General features: G+C 39.8%; 1 protein-coding gene across 1 annotated transcript in view; it reads left to right on the forward strand.

Moving 5' to 3' along the window:
• The first annotated feature begins 12,012 nt into the window (after positions 1-12,012).
• Positions 12,013-23,294, forward strand: part of CCNB3 (cyclin B3) — a 54,978-nt gene continuing 43,696 nt past the window's right edge. Inside the window, exons 1-2 of the mRNA XM_079910953.1 lie at positions 12,013-12,209; positions 15,832-15,963. Coding sequence (XP_079767079.1) covers positions 15,868-15,963 — 96 coding nt within the window. The 5' untranslated portion in view covers positions 12,013-12,209; positions 15,832-15,867. The remainder of the gene's footprint in view (positions 12,210-15,831; positions 15,964-23,294) is intronic.

Consider the following 23,294-nt stretch of genomic DNA (forward strand, 5'->3'; position numbering starts at 1 on the left):
GGAGAAGGGATATCCAAAGAGTTAAAAGAAGGAATATGGGGGCTTCCCTGGTCGCACAGTGGTCAAAAATCCACCTGCTAATGCAGGGGACACGGGTTCGAGCCCTGGTCTGGGAAGATCCCACATGCCACAGAGCAAGTAAGCCCGTGCGCCACAACTACTGAGCCTGCACTCTAGAGCCTGTGAGCCACAACTACTGAGCCCACGTGCCACGACTACTGAAGCCCGCACGCCTGGAGCCTGTGCTCCGCAACAAGAGAAGCCACCGTAATGAGAAGTCCGTGCACCACAATGAAGAGTAGCCCCTGCTTGCTGCAACCAGAGAAAGCCCGTGTGCCACAACGAAGACCCAATGCAGCCAAAAACAAACAAACAAACAGATAAATAAATAAATAAAAAGAAGGAATATGCTATGTTAGTGTGTGAGTATGTGTGAAGTAGTATGCACTTAGGTTAACCTTTAAGAGCCAAACACAGAGATGTTAAACACAGCAGCTTTGGTTATCATTTTTTCCTCTAATCACCATCTGTTTTCTAACCTTGTTTATTCTACCCAAACATCTCTTCCACACAAACTTGTGAATAATTATACAAGTCAGCACTTTAAATATGCTTTCAGTTTGCATTTGGTTTGAAAGAGCTATTAAGATAATAAAAATGGGACCTGTGTCTGTAATGTAATTATTATGAATAATGGCAAAATGAAATTTAAATGAGTTGAATGATCAGCCTACATGAAATCACTTTCTGCCTGTTAGTCCCACTAAGGATCTTCCAGACTCAGATTTAGCCTACCTAATTTAGTTTATGTGATGACACAGTGACCATTTGGAAAATGGGCCATGATGCTAATGATTATCAGACATTATTTATTGTGGACCAATACAAATGGGAACTCCACTTCTTTTTCTCCTGAACTGTTTTCCAGCCATGAGAATACACAATGTCATTTAGAGTAGCTTCATGCAACCACACTAAAGTGAAAAATTAGATAGCTATTCTGAACATCTCGGCAATGGTGCTGCATAATTACTTCTGTCAAGTATTTATATTATGTCTGTACTGTGCATATCTGTCTGTTTTTTCCTATGTGACTGAAGCAGTGGAGGGAGAAAATAAAAGACTCTTTAAAAGCTATAAACATTCTCATTTTTTAAATTTCAGAGGGCAGCTGTTAAAGGAAAGCAGACTCAGATATGGTGGAATTTCCTCAGATATGGTAGGGACTAAATTAGGCAGCTAAGGTCTGTTCTATTGCCTTGTAGAAAATGACTTACAGCTATTTTTGAGGGGTGGGCTTGGCTTGGCAGTGGCCATTTCTAGTCAGGCCCCTCCCTCTTATAATTGTGAAATTTCCTTCCTGTGATTTCCTAGAACATTTGTTTATCATCTGTATAATTTATCTAACATTGACTAGGTCTGGCCTCCTAGAGTTAATTAACTTTCCCTATTCCTGGATAACCTACATTGAAAGCCTGGAGGGCAGGTTTTCTGTCTCTTTCATTGTATCTGCCACACTACTGGGCACACAGGTGGGCTCAAGAAACAAATGATGGCTTTGGAATTTCAGGCAGGAAACAAGTCAGAAGCCATATAATCATGGAATCTGTAATAATGACAAAAACCTTGGTTAGCTATTTGAGGGGGAAGCCTTCTTCTTTGAGCAATAATTCTTACACTTCAGCGTGCATCAGAATCACCTGAAGGGCTTGTTAAAACAGTTGGGGAGCTCCCAGGATCAAGAGGGTAATGTACCTGAAAGGGGCATGAAAGTTCTGCGTACACCTATCCCCACCCCATACTTTGCCCTGTACATCCCTTCTTTTTGGCTGTTTTGGAGATATAAACCAATAAATGTAAATAAAGTGTTAAAAAAACCAAAACCTAAAAACAGATAGTTGGGCCCCGACCCAGAGTTTCTAGTTCTGCAGGTCTGGAATGGGGCCTGATAATTTGTTTGGCACTGTGTTTTGTATGCATTAACTCATTTAATTCTCACGCAATCTTCTGAAATGGGTACTATTTTGATTCTGATTTTATGAATGGGTAGCTGGAGCAGAGAGGCCATTTGGTTGGTGGTCTGGCACTGGCCACTACCATCATCTTGGAGGTGGGTGTCTGTGTGTGTGAGCAGAGATTAGTAGGTCTTTTCTTTCTTCTCGGGTCCGAAGATGCAGAAGAGAAATTCCCTGAGAAGAAAAGTATCGAGGGTATCTACTCTGATCTTTTGGCCCCATCTGGTGGCTTCAGGTCTGACTGAACCAAGTGCTGCTCCGTTATCTCCCCCTGCTGGTGAGAATGGTGGGGTCCAACCTCTGGCCTGGGAGATCGCTTTTCCGGAGGCTGTTTTTTCTGAAGGCGGTTATACTGAGGAGATTATTCTGAGGCGGTTAGTACCCACCCCCCAACCCCCAGCCCCTCTTCCGTGTGTATTTGTTTTCTTTGTTTTGTTTTTTTTCCGTTTCTGATTGGTGGGGAGCTCTTATCCAATGTATAGCATTATTCCAATCCCTCTGTGGCTTGTTAAAGGTACAACATATTTTTCTAGGTATTAAAAGAGCCTTTTACCTTATATATATAAACATATAAATATATAATTATATCCTGTGTCAGAGCTGGAGATGTTGCTGAGGGAACTTGGCTGCTAATCGGATATTTTTTTCCTGTCAAACCCACAAACTTGTCTCGAACATCTGACAAAAAAATACTTAAATATTTAAATACTTAAATATTTAAATACTTCAATTATTAACTGATGACAGAGTTTTTACGCTTCCCTCCAGATTGTATCATTATCAGCGAGTGAATGTTTTAAACAAAGACCGTGGAGGAGAGGAAGGGGATCTGGGAGCACGAGGCCTCTCAGGTTCCCTCACAGCCCTTGTAGCGGGTCCCCACCTCCCCCAACAAGCACACTTAAGGATCATTAAAATAGGATGAAGACTACCCTAAAATAGGATAAAGACTGCCCTAGTCTTCAGCTTTGCGGTGTAGTGTGGCCCCGTGGGGCTATCAGGGTTAGACCTTCTGTGCCTGTCTCTTTCAAATCAAGATGGCAATGGGGGTAATGAGTTCCTGTGGCCACTAGGAGGTCGCAGCTGCTTGGAAAACGTGTTTGCACACAATACAAATATCACCCCCGTACACAAGCCCACTTTGCCAAAGCGTTCCTCAAATTCAAAGGGAAATTGGTGAGTCCTTCCTGCCATCCTAAAAACTGCATGTTTGTGTATATTATATTTATTGATATATTTCCTTAATGGCCCTGTCATAAAGATGTGTATAGGTTCAAGGAAAGCAGTGACTGTCCAACTCTGTAGAGAACCTAACAGGGCCTCATGTACTTAGCCACTCAGTAATCAGTAATCACTTTTGGTGATGTCAGAGTGATTATGACAATAGTGATGGTGTTAAAATAATCACTCAGCATGTGTCCTCTGAAGTCCTTCTCAGTTTTATATTCACTTTGCTTTGGGGCTTATCACACTCTGCCTTGCGTTATAGTTATTTCATTAGGAGCTTTTTCCAAATACAGAAATGCTTGAGGAGAATGACTGTTTTACTCATTTTCATTTACCCTGCAAGAAATAGTACTAGGTTGGTCTATATTAGTAAGTGCTTAAGGATATCTATGTAACTGAAAATTAGTGTGTACACCTGAAACTAATATAATGTTATATGTCAATTCTATCTCAGAAAGAAAAGAAAGACAATCATTGGTAATGGCTGTTCAAGAATTGCTATGCCCAGAACCATACAGAAGTTCCTGGCCACGGCCAAGAATACTGGATCATGTTGGTCCAAACTGCCTGGCTTACTTCAATACCTTCCTAACTGGTTCCACTGAGTTTTTCCCTTGCCACTCTTCAACAGAATATTTTTAGAAGACCAATATATTTTATTAGCTACTGTTATTTTTTATAACAGCTTTATTGAAATGTAATACAAATACCATGTAATTCACCTAACGTGTACAATTCAATGATTTTTAGTATACTCACAGAGTTGTGAAAACATCATCATACTAAATTTTAGAACATTTTCATCACCAAAAAAAAAGAAACCTCATACCCTTTACCTATCACACCTCAGCTCCCCCAACCCTATACCTCATCAGCCTTAGACAGCCACTATTCTACTTTCTGTTTCTATAGATTTGCCTATTTTGAACATTTAATATGTGGAATCATACAATATGTGGTCTTTTGTAACTGCTTTCCTTCACTTAGCATAACTTTTCCCAGTAAAGAGTTGTGACAACATGTGTGAAATGTTGTTTTGTGAAGGAATCTCATTAGAGACTCAGTCATGCAGGCACCCTCTGCCTATATAGCACATACCAAAAGTCCAGAGTCCCAGGAGGAAAGCTGGTGTTCATCAGAAACCATGTTGTTTGCACAAACAGTTAAAGTACAGTGAGCTATTCTTATCAGTTAGGGTGGTGGGAACCCTCCCCAAATTCAAGTTCCCAGATCCTAGCCAAGGGCCAAACTTGCCAGCAGGATTTTCAATTGATAGCATTCTCAGGCCTGCTATGTTAACTCTTTGCTATACAGATTTTGATAGGGATTGCATTGATTCTGTAGATCAATTTGAGGAGAATTGCCATCTTAACAATATTAAGTATTTCAACCAAAGAACATGGGATGTCTTTACATTTATTTAGGTCTTTAATTTCTCTCAGTGATGTTTTGTGGTTTTCAGTATGCAAGTCTTTTTTTTAAAACATCTTTATTGGAGTATAATTGCTTTACAATGGTGTGTTAGTTTCTGCTTGATAACAAAGTGAATCAGTTATACATATACATATGTTCCCATATCTCTTCCCTCTTGCGTCTCCCTCCCTCCCACCCTCCCTATCCCACCCCTCTAGGTGGTCACAGAGCACCGAGCTGATCTCACTGTGCTATGCGGCTGCTTCCCACTAGCTATCGATTTTATATTTGGTAGTGTATATACATCCATGCCACTCTCTCACTTCATCCCAGCTTACCCTTCCCCCTCCCCGTGTCCTCAAGTCCATTTTCTAGTAGGTTTGCGTCTTTATTCCCGTCCTGCTGCTAGGTTCTTTATAACCTTTTTTTTTTTTAGATTCCATATATATATGTGTGTTAGCATACGGTATTTGTTTTTCTCTTTCTGACTTACTTCACTCTGTATGACAGACTCTAGGTCCATCCACCTCACTACAAATATCTCAATTTCATTTCTTTTTATGGCTGAGCAATATTCCATTGTATATATGTGCCACATGTTCTTAATCCATTCATCTGTCCATGGACACGTAGGTTGCTTCCATGTCCTGGCTATTGTAAATAGAGCTGCAATGAACATTGTGGTACCTGACTCTTTTTGAATTATGGTTTTCTCAGGGTATGTGCCCAGTAGTGGGATTTCTGGGTCAAATGATAGTTCTCTTTTTAGTTTTTTAAGGAACCTCCATACTGTTCTCCATAGTGGCTGTATCAATTTACATTCCCACCAACAGTGCAAGAGGGTTCCCGTTTCTCCACACCTGCTTCAGCATTTATTATATGTAGATTTTTTGAAGATGGCCTTTCTGATGTGTGAGGTGATACCTCATTGTAGTTTTGATTTGCATTTCTCTAATGATTAGTGCTGTTGAGCATCCTTTCATGTGTTTGTTGGCATTGTTGGCAGTCTATATATCTTCTCTGGAGAAATATCTATTTAGGTCTTCTGCCCATTTTTGGTTTGGGTTGACTTCTTTTTGATATTGAGCTGCATGAGCTGCTTGTAAATTTTGGAGATTAATCCTTTGTCAGTTGCTTCATCTGCAAATATTTTCTCCCATTCTGAGGGTTGTCTTTTCATCTTGTTTATGGTTTCCTTTGCAGTACAAAAGCTTTGAAGTTTCATTAGGTCCCATTTGTTTATTTTTGTTTTTATTTCCATTTCTCTAGGAGGTGGGTCAAAAAGGATCTTGCTGTGATTTATGTCATAGAGTGTCCTGCCTATGTTTTCTTCTAAGAGTTTTATAGTGTCTGGCCTTACACTTAGGTCTTTAATCCATTTTGAGTTTATTTTTGTCTATGGTGGTAGGGAGTGTTCTAATTTCATTCTTTTCCATGTAGCTGTCCAGTTTTCCCAGCACCAGTTATTGAAGAGGCTGTCTTTTCTCCATTGTATATTCTTGCCTCCTTTATCAAAAGTAAGGTGACCATATGTGTGTGGGCTTATCTCTGGGCTTTCTATCCTGTTCCATTCATCTATATTTCTGTTTCTGTGCCAGTATCATACTGTCTTGATTACTGTAGCTTTGTAGTATAGTCTGAAATCAGGGAGCCTGATTCCTCCAGCTCCGTTTTTCTTTCTCAAGATTGCTTTGGCTATTCAGGGTCTTTTGTGTTTCCATACAAATTGTGTAACTTTTTGTTCTAGTTCTGTGAAAAATGCCATTGGTAGTTTGATAGGGATTGCATTGAATCTGTAGATTGCTTTGGGTAGTAAAGGCATTTTCACAATGTTGATTCTTCCAATCCAAGAACATGGTATATCTCTCCATCTGTTGGTATCATCTTTAATTTCTTTCATCAGTGTCTTATAGTTTTCTGCATACAGGTCTTTTGTCTCCTTAGGTAGGTTTATTCCTAGGTATTTTATTCTTTTTGCTGCAATGGTAAATGGGAGTGTTTCCTTAATTTCTCTTTCAGATTTTTCATCATTAATGTATAGGAATACAAGAGATTTCTGTGCATTAATTTTGTATCCTGCAACTTTACCAAATTCATTGACTAGCTCTAGTAGTTTTCTGGTGGCATCTTTAGGATTCTCTCTGTATAGTATCATGTCATCTGCAAACAGTGACAGCTTTACTTCTTCTTTTCCAATTTAGATTTGCATGTATCTTTTTGAGTTAGTGTTTTTATTTTTTAAATAGATATATACCCAGGAGTGGAATTGCTGAGTCATATGTTAGTTCTATTTTTAGTTTTTTGAGAAACCTTTATATTGTTTTCCACAGTGGCTGCACCAATTTACATTCCCACCAACAGTGTACTAGGGTTCCCTTTCCTCAGCATCCTCAGAAACGCTTGTTATGTGTTGTCTTTTTTTTTGTTTTTCAGTACGGGGGCCTCTCACTGTTGTGGCCTCTCCCGTTGCAGAGCATAGTCTCCAGACACACAGGCTCAGTGGCCATGGCTCACGGGCCCAGCCATTCTGTGGCACGTGGGATCTTCCCGGACCAGGGCACGAACCCGTGTCCCCTGCATCGGCAGGCAGACTCTCAACCACTGCGCACCAGGGAAGCCCTATGTGTTGTCTTTTTGATGATAGCCATTCTGACAGGTGTGAGATGGTATCTCATTGTAGTTTTGATTTATTATGCATTTCCCTGATGATTAGCAGTGTTGAGCATCTTTTCATGTACCTCTTGGCTATCTGCATTTCCCCTTTGGAAAAATGTCTACTCCGGTCTTCTGTCCATTTTTTAATCAGAGTGTTTGTGTTTTTGATGTTGAGTTGTATATAGCTTTTTTAGTGCATATTCTAGGTGTTACATTATATATACACAACATATCACAATCTACTGGAGTTGACATTTTATCAGTTTGAGGAAGTCTAGAAACTTTTCCTCCCTTTACTCTCCTACATCTATATTATTGTTTTAAACATTTCCTCTACATACATTAAGAACCATATCAGACAGTTATACATTTTGCTATAACTGTCAGACATAATTGAGAAAGCAGCATCAGCAGGAGTCTGTTGTATCTACCTGTATTTTTACTCTTTTCACTGTTCTTTCTCCCTGATGTTACAAGATTCCTTCTATTACTATTTTTCCTACTTTGTAAACTTTCTATTCTTTTAAGGGGGGCATCCAAGAATGACTTGATTTCCCCTTCACTCCTGAAGGATATTTTACTTGGATATAGAATTCTGAGCTGACAGCTCTTTTTTTTCAGTACTGGGAAAATATTGTCACCTTCTTCTGGCCTGCATGGTTTCTGATAAGAAATCTATTGTCATTCAACAAAATTTTGCTCTGTTAGAAAGGTGTCATTTCTCTCTTGCTGCTTTCAAGGTTTTTGTTTTGTTTTTTCTTTAGGGTTCAGAAGTTTGATTATGATGTGTCTTTGTTTGAATTTCTTTGAGTTTACCCTGTTTGGGGTTCACTTAGCTTCTTGAATCTGTAGGTTTATGTCTCTCTCAAATTTGGAAAACTTGCCTAAGTATTTTTGTAGGAAAGATTACCAGAAGCAGAATCTCTGGGTAAAAGGGTTCAAGCTTTAAAAATTCATTAGAGGGCTTCCCTGGTGGTGCAGTGGTTAAGAATCTGCCTGCCAATGGAGGGGACACGGGTTTGAGCCCTGGTCCGGGAAGATCCCACATGCCACGGAACAACTAAGCCCGTGGGCCACAACTACTGAGCCTGCACTCTAGAGCCCGCACGCCTAGAGACCCTGCTCCACAACAAGAGAAGCCACTGCAATTAGAAGCCTGCGCACTGCAATGAAGAGTAGTCCCTGCTCACGCAACTAGAGAAAGCCCGCATGCAGCAATGAAGATCCAATGCAGCCAAAAAAAGAAAACAAAAATCACTAGATATTTTCAAATAACCCTCCCAAAGTTAGTGGAAGTTTTTATTTCTGCTGGCAATGAATAAAAATGCCTGTTTACGTACCCCTTTACCAACAGAAAGTATTATTAATCTATTAAACCTTTGCCAATGTCCTAAACAAAACAATGCATTGTTGTTTTAATCTACATTTCTTTTTAGTGAAATTGAGCATATTTTATGTTTATTGACCATTTGTATTTCTTCTCTAATTGTTCATTTTCTTGTCAAATTTTTCATCTTTTTCTTGCTGATCATGCAATTCTCTTTGTACATTTTGGAAATTATTCCTTTGTCATTCATGTTGACAATGTTTTTGGCCAGTTTGTTGTTAAGTTTTTTAACCCTGTTTTTGTTTTTGTTTACTTGTTTTGCCAAACAAAAATTAAAAATTTTTAGCTACTAAAATTTGTTGAGCCTGTTGCTATCTCTAGATTTTTGTCCTGTTTAGAAATATTTTTCTTTCTGCAAGATTATAAAAATTTTTAAAATATTTTGTCTAGTATTTCCATTGTTTCATTTTCACAATTAAATCTTGGATCCATGTGAAATATATTTTCATGTAAAAGTGAGGTAGGTAAGAGCAGATCTTTCCTATCAGGTTTTAATACAGGGATGTAGTGGGGAGGGGAAAGGAGAGTTCATGAAAGGGTTGTATGCCTGGGTGGAGGGAAATATTGGAAAATGGTAGAGTCAAAGGGCTGTCTCCTCTCTTCTTAGTGTTCCCTCTGAGTGCTACCCAAAGGAAAGGTTAAGTCCACTGGAGGTTTGAAAGTTGCGAGAAAAAAAATTTAATTTTTGGAAAATTATAATTTTTACTCAATAACTTTTTTGTTTTTGTGAAGAAGTGGAAAGAAACAGGAAAAATAAAATTGCTTGTTTTGTGATTTTTGTGTTGCTATTGTTTTGGTGGATGGACCTTTTCCTCTTTTGACTAAAGAAGACTTGTGACTTGTGTTAATACTATATTTCCTTTATAGTGCATCCCAGTGGGACACTTGTCCACAGCGATGACCCTTAAAGGAAGATACTCCTTTACTTGGTTAACAAATATTAATATTTTTCAGCCATCTGTCAAGGAGGCAGGTATGGGGTAGTGCTTATGTGTTTGGTCTCTGCAATCAGACTGCTTGGGTTTGAATCCCAATCCAATAGCTTACTAGCTGTGTGATCTTGGGCAAGCTACTAAACTTCTCTGTACTTCAAGTTTCTCTTCTGCAAAACGGGGACATTAACAACTCATTGTATTGTTGTGAGTGTCAGAACAGTGTCAAACATATTGTAAGCAATTGATAAATGTGAACTCTTCTTAATACTAATCACTGGAGATAAGAGCACAATAGGTGCAGTCCTTGCAGTTGTGGACCTTCCATTCTTGAGTGAGGAAGTAGGTTAAAAAATTACAAATAGCAATAATTACTCTAAAAGAAACGTAAGGACCTAAATGGGAAGGAAATCTAAAAAAGAGTGGATATATGTATACATATGACTGATTCACTTTGCTGTACAGCAAGAAAGTAACACAACATTGTAAAGCAACTATACTCCAATAAAAATTAAAAGAAAAAAGAAATGCAAGGCGCTGAGGTAAAATATTAGGGATTGGGAGAAGAATCCTACTCTAGATAACATGGTCAAGGAAGGCCTCTCTGAAGAGTGGATATTTAAGGTGAGACTTAAAGCATGAGAAAAATAAAGTAATTTAAAGAAGAGAGGGAAGAATGTTTCTGACAGTGGGAACGTCATGTGCAAAGTTCCCGAGAAGAGGGATTTTCTGTATATTCAAAGTTTGGGAAGAAGATCATTATGGCTGGAATGGAGTAAATGAGAAAGAGTGGTATGAGACAAGGTTTGTGAGATAGGTGGGACTTGTAGGCCAGGGTAAGGAGTCTGGATTTTATTTTAAGTTCTGTGGGAAACCACAAAAGCAGGAGAGGGACATGATACCTCTTTTTTTTTTTAAAAAAAAAGACTGATCATATTGTATTGTACTTGCATTAGAGAAGAGCCAGATTGGAAAGGGGGAGAGCAGCTTGGAAGCTTCTGACTGTGGTCCAATCGAGAGACTATGGTTGTAGTGGAGATGGAGGGAAGTGGATGGATATAAAATATATTTTTGACGTAGAATCAACAGCACTCGCTGAAGGATTGGATTTGGTAGGGTAAGGTAGTGGAAAAGAGTTTGAATCAAGGATGATACCCAGGTTTCTGGCTTGATTAACAGGCTTGATGTGGTACCAGTTTCTGAAATGGCGGACATTGGAGGAAGGATCAGGTTTGGTGAAGGTTGTGAATACGTTAGGTTTGAGGTGTCTATTAGACATCCAAGTGGAGATGTGGAGTAGCCAGTTGGATTTATGAGTCTGGAGTTCAGGGCTAGCTTTTAGATGCTACTTAAAGTCATGGATCTGGATGTGATAACCTAGGGATATTAAAAAGAGAAGAGGGCCTGGGATCATGTGACTATTTTCCATTTAATGTAGAAGCTATGAGATACTAAAAGGAGAATGGACTAATAATAAGTGTAAAGATGCAGTTTAGTGGTAGAGTATCTGCTGTATATGCAGGAATTCCTAGATTTTATTCCTGGCATCTCCATTCTCTCTTTCCCTCCTCAGAAGACAGGGCAGGGTTATACACTCTTCAAGTCTTTTGTCAGTTACTCATATATATATATTTTTAGCTCCTGGAACAAAGCAGGTGCTCAATAATTATTTGTTGAATGAATGAATTAATGTAGGAATGGAATGAATTAATTAATGTAGGAATGAAATGAATGAGCATATCGGTTGTATTACCTGCTTTGCCACAATGTAGCATTGTGACATTAGGCAGTTAGCAAGCTAGAGTTTTGTTGTTTGTAAAACGGCAATAATAAAAGTACCTACCTTTTTGGACAGTGTTGAAAACAATTAAAAAAATTATAGCAATTAGCACAGAGCTAGCACTCAATTAATGTTAGCTACTATTAGCTCTCTGCACTTTGGGGGCTATCCATAAAATAAGGGCAATAATTTCTGCTCTGCTTCCCTCACAAAGGCACGTTTTGGCCGCACTGCGCCGGCTTGCGGGTCTTATTTCCCTGACCAGGGATTGAACCTGGGCCACGGCAGTGAAAGCGGCGAGTCCTAACCACTGGACCGCCAGGGAATTCCCAAAAGCTTATTAATATTAATGTTTTAATTGCTCTGAACTTCACTACATAATGCAGCGGCTTTCGCCATCCTCCAGCAGGATTATTTAAATGAAAACGAGTCTTTAAAGAGACGCAGCACTCCCGCTTGTCAGCCCAGCCCAGTCCAATCAGGGGTACAGGAAACCACGCCCCGTTGTGAAGTCAATTAGCTGCAGAGTTCAGTTTAAAAATACCCAGCCCCGCCCCTCCTTGCTAGGCGAGCTCAAGTCTCAACTGCACGCTGATTTGCCCTTGCTGGCCAATCACCGCTGCTCTGCTTCCTGGGCTGTAATTTTCAAAATTCGCTACTGGGCTGATTGGAGAGAGCACGGGGAAAGTTGAGACGAACGCCAGTTGCTGGGACGCGGAGCTCCGGTCATTTCCCGGGCCTCTCCTGGGCTAGGACTGCGCCCGTGGTCTTTCCTCTTCTGCCCTCAATCTCGATATGAGGTAGGCGCCTTTGAACTTGTACTGCCCGCTTGAATGTTCGGTTGTGTCGCGCGCGGGTGGGTCCTTGAGCCTCACTCCAGTCACTTGTAACTCACTGTCTTCTTTTGCCGGGATGCATGGGATCCCTGACACGAAACCTTTGCTTTTTCCTGTCAGTCAGCAGTCTGCGGAGAGAGCCCTGTACGAGGTTGGGCAGGGAGTGTGTATTAGTGGGTGAGATGGCAAAGCAAAGAAAACCAACAAACCTAAAAAACCAAACAAAAACAACAAAAAACCAAAACTGGGTCCCAGCTTTTAAATGGAGCTACCAGTACACATGCCTGAATGCGAGTACATTTACATAACGTCTTTTCACAAGCGAAACTGTGCAGGATCAATTTCATCCACAAGACGTATTTAAGCTAGAGAATGCTACTTGAGGGATGCCTTTTGAACTACAGGTTGAAGGATATGAAGGAAGATGGAAACATGTGTCCTTCCTCCCTTGTTGTCTCCACTGGCTCTCTTCTATCACCACCTCCAACCCCTCCAACTCTGGCTTTCCACTGCTCTCTGCTATGGTCCTCTTGGAATCTTAGAATGTCAGAAGTTGAAGGGATCCTAGAACAGTGCTTCTTAAACTTTAAAGTGCATACAGATCACCTGGGGTTATTAACTTGCACTTCCTGATTTGGTGAGGCCTACCTCGGGGACTGAGATTTTAAATTGCTGACAAGCTCCCAGGTGATGCTAATATTGCTGGTCCATTGACCATGGTTTAAATGTCGAAGAGACTCTGGTCCCACTATCTCATTTTATTAGGTGGGGGAAGGAGGCCTGGAGAGGGAACAGGGACCTGTCCAGTGTCACTCAGCCAGCTAGGGCAGGATTAGAACTAGACCCTAGGCATCCTTCTCAGCTCAGTGCTGCTTTCATTGACACCATGCTGCTTTCTCTCCCCAGTGTCTTGCTGTCTGTAACCTGCCTTTATATATAAAAAGAAGTCGCTACTGTTTCCTGAGATTGTCTTGATCTACAGTTTTGGACTCTGAGCAATTGGGCTTCTAAAAAGGCCAACTTGCCCCTGTGTGGGTTTCAGCACCAGCCCTGGGATGCCCAATGGAGTCTTCAGCACTCATCAGTGTGTATGTAGGGGAGATGGAAAGTCTGGAAAGCAGAAAGGATTTTAATTTTTTTGTCCAAATAAGGCTAAGGGTTCTGTAGGTGGTACAAGTTGAGAGTGTTCTACAGAGTGTCCTTTTATGAAAGCATGTTTTTGGTGATGTCAATCCCCTCCCCCCACCTAGTGGCAGGGAAATTAGTTACTTAAGTCAGTGTCTGTGTCCCCCAAAGCAAGTGATTATTGTTCAGGATAATGAAGGTGATACATAACCATCATCTGAAAAACCTTATTTTCTCTGAGGTTTAGTCAGCCTGTGATGTCATCAGCTGAAAGTTTTCTGGCCTGTTGACTCCAGTTTGATGTTTTCTTTCCGTTTGAAAGATAAAGATTTCAGAACATGAGTCTTTGGTCATCCATAGAAAATTGTATGAGGTGTGAATAATAATAGTGGAGTGAGTGGTTTTCATACAGTGCAGTTAAGGGTGGGTTCACTCAATTTAGCTTTATTGCTGCTTGGCTGAGTTTTGAGGGATGAGATGGAAAATAGGTTTGGATTTGGAGGAAGAGAAGGAGAATAAGATGCACCATTTATTCTGAGTACCAGGTTAAGCTTTGCACGTACAAATTTACATTTGAGCCACACAATACCTCTGCAAGTAAGAGGTGGTATAGCTCTTTTGCGAATGAGGAAACTGAGGCTCTAAGATGCTAAGTTGGCTGATTTAGGAGCCCAATTGCTTCTTAAAAAAAAGTCTATTCATTCTAACTCCTCATTACTCCTCATACTACCACACTATGGCCTTTCACTTTGGACTGTAGGCTATTTTGGAATCTTTTTTGCATACGATCAGAGAGACTTCATGGTATTTTAGAAAAGAGCCCTGGAAAGAGCTGAATGTTCTATGCTGCTTAATAATTTGTCCTGTGTAGTAAGTCACTTAACTCATCTGGGACTATAAAATGGAAAGAATTGTACTTGCCCTGCTTACCCTCACAGTTTTGTTGGGAGGATTAACTGACATAGTAAATGTGAAGGCACATACTTGTACTAACTTTTCCTTGCCAACAAAATGTTTAATATTCTCCATCCAAAGCAAAGCCCAAGTTAGCCTTTCTTCTTTCTTAAACCTTCCCCTCAAACTGCAGTCTTCTCTGCAGTCTTACCAGCATGGCCCCAGCCTAGCTTGCAGCCTCTTTCTAACTCCTCCCCAACACATTCTTTATACTCCACACTCCAGGATGTTACCAAACTTGCTGTGCTCTGCATGTTCAACCCTCTGCCTAGGCTCAGGCTTTCTTTGCCTGGAAAGCTCCCCTGTCTACTTGGGAACCTTTTTGTCGTTTAAGTCCAGATGGAATCTCCCACAAGATTACTGTCTTGCCATTGTGTTTCTAAAGTACTTTTTATCTACCGTTTTTAAATCATTTGTCATATTTTTATGTTACTGTTAGAGCTGTGCCTGTGAATACTTCTAGGGTAAGATACATGATTTATTTGTGTTTGTATCTCCATTGCCTGAAGCATCTGGTGCATTGCCTTTAGGGTCTCTCTTATGGAAGCCTGTTCTTTGTCAAATGCAGTTGAGCTTGGACACTGAATATCAGTGGAGTTGGAAGGGCAGTTGTATTTGAGTGGGAAGGGTCTCTTGGATATCCAAGAACTGATTCCTCCTAATTATGTATTTGCTTGTAAGATACATAAGTATATCATAACTATTGGGAACTCACAAACTAAAAGAAATTTAAGGAATGTAGAATGGGATCCCACACTGAGATAGGATGAAGGTAGGACTCTCCCAAGGTCTGTAATGACTGTTAAATTTTTATGTCAAGTGATTTTCAACAAGTTAGTTCCTTCTGCTGTTATCTTTTTATTTTATTTTTTTCTTACTGGGTGTCTGGAACTGGATTACAGTTTCTTGATTGAATGCAACCTTTGAATACCCTCTGGCCTATTGTGCATATGTGTGTGTGTGTGTGTGTGTGTGTGTGTGTGTGTGTGTGTGTGCGTGTGCAGTGTATTCTTTTGCCTTCTCTGTAGCAGCATTATAATTGCTGTGGCCAGGACCCCATGCCTTTTAAAGAACATTAACCCTACCAGCGAGCCTCCATACTATATGATCTGTCATGTTCTTGATTATTTTCAATGCAAAACTGTTAATTTGTCCCCAGTGTTCCTAGGCTAAACTAGGGGCTAGGCCACAGTCCCAGTGCCCACAGGGGGTGGCAGGCACTGTACTGAGCTTTTTACATAGAGTATCTCATTTAATTTGAACAGTGCCCTGCAGAGGTACGTTTACTTATCTCCATTTTACAGATGAGATAACTGAAGCCTAGGGAGTTTAAGTCACTTGCCCATGGTTAAGTGTGGTAGAACCAAGATTTGAGCCCAGATCTGCTTAAATCAAAGTATGTTTTCTCCTAGGGATGCTACAGAGAGACTGGGTTTTCTCAAGGATCTCCAGAGAATTCTGATATTTCTGGTGAATGGTGTTTTAAAGAGTCCTTTTCTGATTGCAGCCCTGCCTTGGATAGATGCTGCTGAATCCATAAGAAATGCCACTGCCACTACCACCCCAACGCTCCAGACGTGAGACTAAGAAATCTCAGTCCAGCAAAATTGTGCCCAGCGATCATGGCCCATCTGAAAAGGTTAGAGCAAGCTGTCCCTCCCAACAGTGTTTCATATAAGCTCTTCCTGTGTTGGTTCAGTCCCTATGCTCATCCCTACATCTTTTGAAATATGTGTGGTTTAATCTGAGAAAGTGGGAAAGGGTGGCAGACCTTGTAGTTGGAGAAGACCATCAAATTAGGACTTAGGGGGAAAGTGTCAACTCTTCTTTCCTGTAAATACATGGCTAAGATGAAGGCCGTCCTCCATAACCTTCAAAAGCAAACAATACTCAGTTCTCATTAGTGATCACATCTATACTCTTACTCTCTCTGAGATGCTCAAAGCACCTTGCCAGGTGGCTGCTTGGTACATCCTGGGGAGAGTATGAAGACTAGGTCAACAAATGTATTATAATGCTTTTTACAGCTATTAAATTTGAAGAATGGGCCCATTTTGAGTTTTTTTTTTTTTTTGCAGTACACGTGCCTCTCACTGCTGTGGCACGCATGCCTCTCACTTCTGTGGCCTCTCCCGTTGCGGAGCACAGGCTCCGGACGCGCAGGCCCAGCGGCCATGGCTCACAGGCTCAGCCGCTCCGCAGCATGTGGGATCCTCCCGGACCAGGGCACGAACCCGTGTCCCCTGCATCGGCAGGCGGACTCTCAACCACTGCGCCACCGGGGAAGCCCAAGCCTGCTGTTTTGACCTTGTGGATAGTTTGTCATTCCGACCCTGTGATGTTCTATGTTCCTCATCATTCATATTTTAATCAGAATTTTACTAACCTGATGAATTGTCATTAAGAGAGTATTTCCTGGGGCTTCCCTGCTGGCGCAGTGGTTGAGAGTCCGCCTGCTGATGCAGGGGACACGGATTCGTGCCCCGGTTCGGGAAGATCCCACATGCCCCGCAGTGGCTGGGCCTGTGAGCCATGGCTGCTGAGCCTGTGCGTCTGGAGCCTGTGCTCCACAGCGGGAGAGGCCACAACAAATGAGAGGCCCGCGTACCACCAAAAAAAAAAAAAAAAAAAAAAAAGAGTATTTCCTGGAGCAAACATCATTAGGCCAATTTATTTTCCTTGATTGGTTTTCTCTCAGCACAGATAAACACTTTCTAATCATTTTCATTTTTGTCTCACTGAAATGATTTTCTTGGAGGGGCCAAATGTGTTTTTCCTATGTAAATTTGGCAAGAAAGATTTGATACATTGATCAGATTTTTGTCCATATCAAATTTTCCAATTAGAGTCCTGCCACTGTAAGTTTTCTTCTGTGGCAGTTATTTTTCTAAATCCAACTCTCTCAGGGCACATCTTGCAAATATAAATTTTATTGAGTTCAGTTTCACCCATTGATTTTATTTGGGGCTGGTTATTTCTACCAGTAATACTAAGTAGGAATTGGATAACAGACCAACAGTTAATTTCTTAGCCAATTTGAGAGAAAATAGTAATTTATTTTTTGCTAATTATTTCCACTAGGATTATTTATCATGAACTAGATAAGAGACTAATAGTTTACTTATTTCTTAGCTTAATCAATTAAAAAACAGAAGTAATTCTCAGCTCTTTCAGGATTGCTCCACTGTGCTAGATTGTTCTATTGTAATATGAATCCAGTTCTCTAAATTTGTAATCACTTACTGTGTCATGTGCTAACTGTCCATGATGTAAATAGAGAACAGGGAAAATAAATGGTCTGACCTCAATGTTCTGCTTCATATTATAACAACTCTCTGACATAGGTAGGGCAGGGTTCTCAATTCATAAAGGAAATCTGATACTTAGGAGACTTTCACCAAATAAAAACTGTTAGGGAACAGAAAAGCCCTACAGCGTGATTTACCTTAACCTCTAACCCCACAGAGATAGTCTTGCTCATTTGGGAGTGGGGTAAAGCATGTGTAGATAAACACTACCTAGAAAGGAAGCTCCCTTTGATCCAAAATACTCACCCTTCCTCCTTTCCCCCATCTCTCCCTTGTATACACTAAAAGAGATTAATATGAATTACCAAACTCCTTTCTTAAAATACAAAATTTCCCCTATGAGGTTTAAAAACATATTGGACTATATACTTTTTTTTTTACATCTTTATTGGAGTATAATTGCCTTACAGTGGTGTGTTAGTTTCTGCTTTATAACAAAGTGAATCAGTTATACATATACATATGTTCCCATATCTCTTCCCTCTTGCGTCTCCCTCCCTCCCACCCTCCCTATCCCACCCGTCTAGGTGGTCACAAAGCACTGAGCTGATCTCCCTGTGCTATGCGGCTGCTTCCCACTAGCTATCTATTTTATGTTTGGTAGTGTATATATGTCCATGCCACTCTCTCACTTTGTCACAGCTTACCCTTCCTCCTCCCCATATCCTCAAGTCCATTCTCTAGTAGGTCTGTGTTTTTATTCCTGTCTTACCCCGGGTTCTTCATGACATTTTGTTCCCTTAAATTCCATATATATGTGTTAGCATACGGTATTTGTCTTTCTCTTTCTGACTTACTTTACTTTGTATGACAGACTCTAGGTCCATCCACCTCATTACAAACAGCTCAATTTCGTTTCTTTTTATGGCTGAGTAATATTCCATTGGATATATGTGCCACATCTTCTTTATCCATTCATCTGATGATGGACACCTAGGTTGTTTCCATCTCTTGGCTATTGTAAATAGAGTTGCAATGAACGTTGTGGTACACGACTCTTTTTGAATTATGGTTTTCTCAGGGTATATGCCCAGTAGTGGGATTGTTGGGTCATATGGTAGTTCTCTTTTTAGTTTTTTAAGGAACCTCCATACTGTTCTCCATAGTGGCTGTACCAATTCACATTCCCACCAGCAGTGCAAGAGTGTTCCCTATTCTCCACACCCTCTCCAGCATATATTGTTTCTAGATTTTTTGATGATGGCCATTCTGACCGGTGTGAGATAATATCTCATTGTAGTTTTGATTTGCATTTCTCTAATGATTAATGATGTTGAGCATTCTTTCATGTGTTTGTTGGCAGTCTGTATAACTTCTTTGGAGAAATGTCTATTAGGTCTTCTGCCCATTTTTGGATTGGGTTGTTTGTTGTTGAGCTGAATGAGCTGCTTCTAAATTTTGGAGATTAATCCTTTGTTAGTTGCTTCATTTGCAAATATTTTCTCCCATTCTGAGGGTTGTCTTTTGGTCTTGTTTATGGTTTCCTTTGCTGTGCAAAAGCTTTGAAGTTTCATTAGGTCCCATTTGTTTATTTTTTTTTTTAATTTCTATTTCTCTGGGAGGTGGGTCAAAAAGGATCTTGCTGTGATTTATGTCATAGTGTTCTGCCTATGTTTTCCTTTAAGAGTTTGAGAGTTACTGGCCTTACACTTAGGTCTTTAATCCATTTTGAGCTTATTTTTGTGTATGGTGTTAGGGAGTGATCTAATCTCATACTTTTACATGTACCTGTCCAGTTTTCCCAGCAACACTTATTGAAAAGGCTGTTCTTTCTCCACTGTACATTCCTGCCTCCTTTATCAAAGATAAGGTGACCATATGTGTGTGGGTTTAGCTCTGGGCTTCCTATCCTGTGCCATCGCTCTATATTTCTGTTTTTGTGCCAGTACCATACTGTCTTGATTACTGTAGCTTTGTAGTATAGTGTAAAGTCAGGGAGCCTGATTCCTCCAGCTCTGTTTTTCGTTCTCAAGATTGCTTTGGCTATTCGGGGTCTTTTGTGTTTCCATACAAGTTGTGAAATTTTTTGTTCTAGTTCTGTGAAAAATGCCAGTGGTAGTTTGATAGGGATTGTATTGAATCTGTAGATTGCTTTGGGTAGTACAGTCATTTTCACAATGTTGATTCTTCCAATCCAAGAACATGGTATATCTCTCCATCTACTTGTAACATCTTCAGTTTCTTTCATCAGTGTCTTATACTTTTCTGCATACAGGTCTTTTGTCTCCTTAAGTAGGTTTTTTCCTAGATATTTTATTCTTTTTGTTGCAGTGGTAAATGCGTGTGTTTTCTTGATTTCACTTTCAGAGTTTTCATCATTAGTGTATAGGAATGCCAGAGATTTCTGTGCATTAATCTTGTATCCTGCTACTTTACCAAATTCAGTGATTAGCTCTAGTACTTTTCTGGTAGCATCTTTAGGATTCTCAGGTGACATGCATAGTATCATGTCACCTGCAAACAGTGACAGCTTTACTTCTTCTTTTCTGATTTGGATTCCTTTTATTTCCTTCTCTTCTCTGATTGCTGTGGCTAAAACTTCCAAAACTATGTTGAATAAGAGTGGTGAGAGTGGGCAACCTTTTCTTGTTCCTGATCTTAGTGGAAATGCTTTCAGTTTTTCACCAATGAGGACGGTGTTGGCTGTAGGTTAGTCATATATGGCCTTTATTATGTTGAAGAAAGTTCCCTCTATGCCTACTTACTGGAGGATTTTTATCATAAATGGGTGTTGAATTTTGTCGAAAGTTTTCTCTGCCTCTATTGAGATCATATGGTTTTTCTCCTTCAATTTGTTAATATGGTGTATCACGTTTATTGATTTGCATATATTGAAGAATCCTTGCATTCCTGGAATAAACCCCACTTGAACATGGTGTATGATCCTTTTAATGTGTTGTTGGATTCTGTTTGCTAGTATTTTGTTGAGGATTTTTGCATCTATGTTCATCAGTGTTATTGGCCTGTAGTTTTCTTTCTTTGTGACATCCTTGTCTGGTTTTGGTGTCAGGGTGATGGTGGCCTCATAGAATGAGTTTGGGAGTGTTCCTGCCTCCGCTATATTTTGGAAGAGTTTGAGGATAGGTGTTAGCTCTTCTCTAAATATTTGATAGAATTCTCCTGTGAAGCCATCTGGTCCTGGGCTTTTGTTTGTTGGAAGATTTTTAATCACAGTTTCAATTTCAGTGCTTGTGATTGGTCTGTTCATATTTTCTATTTCTTCCTGATTCAGTCTTGGCAGGTTGTGCTTTTCTAAGAATTTGTCCATTTCTTCCAGGTTGTCCATTTTATTGCCATAAAGTTGCTTGTAGTAATTGCTCATGATCTTTTGTATTTCTGCAATGTCAGTTGTTACTTCTCCTTTTTCATTTCTAATTCTATTGATTTGAGTCTTCTTCCTTTTCTTCTTGATGAGTCTGACTACTGGTTTATCAATTTTGTATATCTTGTCAAAGAAGCACCTTTCAGTTTTATTGATCTTTGCTATCATTTCCTTCATTTCTTTTTCATTTATTTCTGGTCTGATCTTTATGATTTCTTTCCTTCTGCTAACTTTGGGGTTTTTTTGTTCTTCTTTCTCTAATTGCTTTAGGTGCAAGGATAGGTTGTTTATTCGAGATGTTTCCTGTTTCTTAAGGTAGGAATTTATTGTTATAAACTTCCCTCTTAGAACTGCTTTTGCTGCATCCCATAGGTTTTGGGTTGTCGTGTCTCCATTGTCATTTGTTTCTAGGTATTTTTTTATTTCCTCTTGGATTTCTTCAGTGATCACTTCGTTATTAAGTAGTGTATTGTTTAGCCTCCATGTGTTTGTATTTCTTACAGATCTTTTCCTCTAATTGATATCTAGTCTCATAGCATTGTGGTCGGAAAAGATACTTGATACAATTTCAATTTTCTTAAATTTACCAAGGCTTGATTTGTGACCCAAGATATGATCTATCCTGGAGAATGTTCCATGAGCACTTGAGAAAAATGTGTATTCTGTTGTTTTTGGATGGAATGTCCTATAAATATCAATTAAGTCTATCTTGTTCAATGTATCATTTAAAGCTTGTGTTTCCTTATTTATTTTCATTTTGGTTGATATGTCCATTGGTGAAAGTGGGGTGTTGAAGTCCCCTACTATGACTGTGTTACTGTCGATTTCCCCTTTTATGGCTGTTAGTATTTGCCGTATGTATTGAGGTGCTCCTATGTTGGGTGCATAAATATTTACAATTGTTATATCTTCTTGGATCGATCCCTTGATCATTATGTAGTGTCCTTCTCTGTCTCTTGTAATAGTCTTTATTTTAAAGTCTCTTTTGTCTTATATGAGAATTGCTACTCCAGCTTTCTTTTTGTTTCCATTTGCATGGAATATCTTTTTCCATCCTCTCACTTTCAGTCTGCATGTGTCTCTAGTCCTGAAGTGGGTCTCTTGTAGACAGCATATATATGAGTCTTGTTTTTGTATCCATTCAGCCAGTCTGTGTCTTTTGGTGGGAGCATTTAATCCATTTAATTTAAGGTAATTATCGATATGTATGTTCCTATTCCCATTTTCTTAATTGTTTTGGGTTTGTTATTGTAGGGCTTTTCCTTCTCTTGTGTTCCTTGCCTAGAGAAGTTCCTTTAGCATTCATTGTAAAGCTGGTTTGGTGGTGCTGAACTCTCTCAGCTTTTGCTTGTCTGTAAAGGTTTTAATATCTCCATCAAATCTGAATGAGATCCTTGATGTTTAGAGTAATCTTGGTTGTTGGTTTTTCTCCTTCATCACTTTAAGTATGTCCTGCCAGTCCCTTCTGGCCTGCAGAGTTTCTGCTGAAAGATCAGCTGTTAACCTTATGGGGATTCCCTTGTGTGTTATTTGTTGTTTTTCCCTTGCTGCTTTTAATATGTTTTCTTTGTATTTAATTTTTGACAGTTTGATTAATATGTGTCTTGGCATATTTCACCTCGGATTTATCCTGTATGGGACTCTCTGTGCTTCCTGGAGTTGATTAAGTATTTCCTTTCCCATATTAGGGAAGTTTTCAACTATAATCTCTTCAAATATTTTCTCAGTCCCTTTCTTTTTCTCTTCTTCTTCTGGAACCCCTATAATTCGAATGTTGGTGCGTTTAATGTTGTCCCAGAGGTCTCTGAGACTGTCCTCTATTCTTTTCATTCTCTTTTCTTTATTCTGCTGTGCAGTAGTTATTTCCACTATTTTATCTTCCAGGTCACTTATCTGTTCTTCTGCCTCAGTTATTCTGCTATTGATCCCATCTAGAGTATTGTTAATTTCATTTATTGTGTTGTTCATTGTTGCTTGTTTCATCTTTAGTTCTTCTAGGTCCTTGTTAAATGTTTCTTGCATTTTCTCTATTCTATTTCCAAGATTTTGGATCATCTTTACTATCATTATTCTGAATTCTTTTTCAGGTAGACTGCCAATTTCCTCTTCATTTGTTAGGTCTGGTGGGTTTTTTCCTTGCTCCTTAATGTGCTGTGTGATTTTCTGTCTTCTCATTTTGCTTATCTTGCTGTGTTTGGGGTCTCCTTTCTGCAGGCTGCAGGTTCATAGTTCGCATTGTTTTTGGTGTGTGTCCCCAGTGGCTAAAGTTGGTTCAGTGGGTTGTGTAGGCTTCCTGGTGGAGGGGACTAGTGCCTATGTTCTCGTGGATGAGGCTGGATC

Source organism: Stenella coeruleoalba (genome assembly GCF_951394435.1).
Source record: "Stenella coeruleoalba genome assembly, chromosome: X".
NCBI classification, from domain to species: Eukaryota; Metazoa; Chordata; class Mammalia; order Artiodactyla; family Delphinidae; genus Stenella; species Stenella coeruleoalba.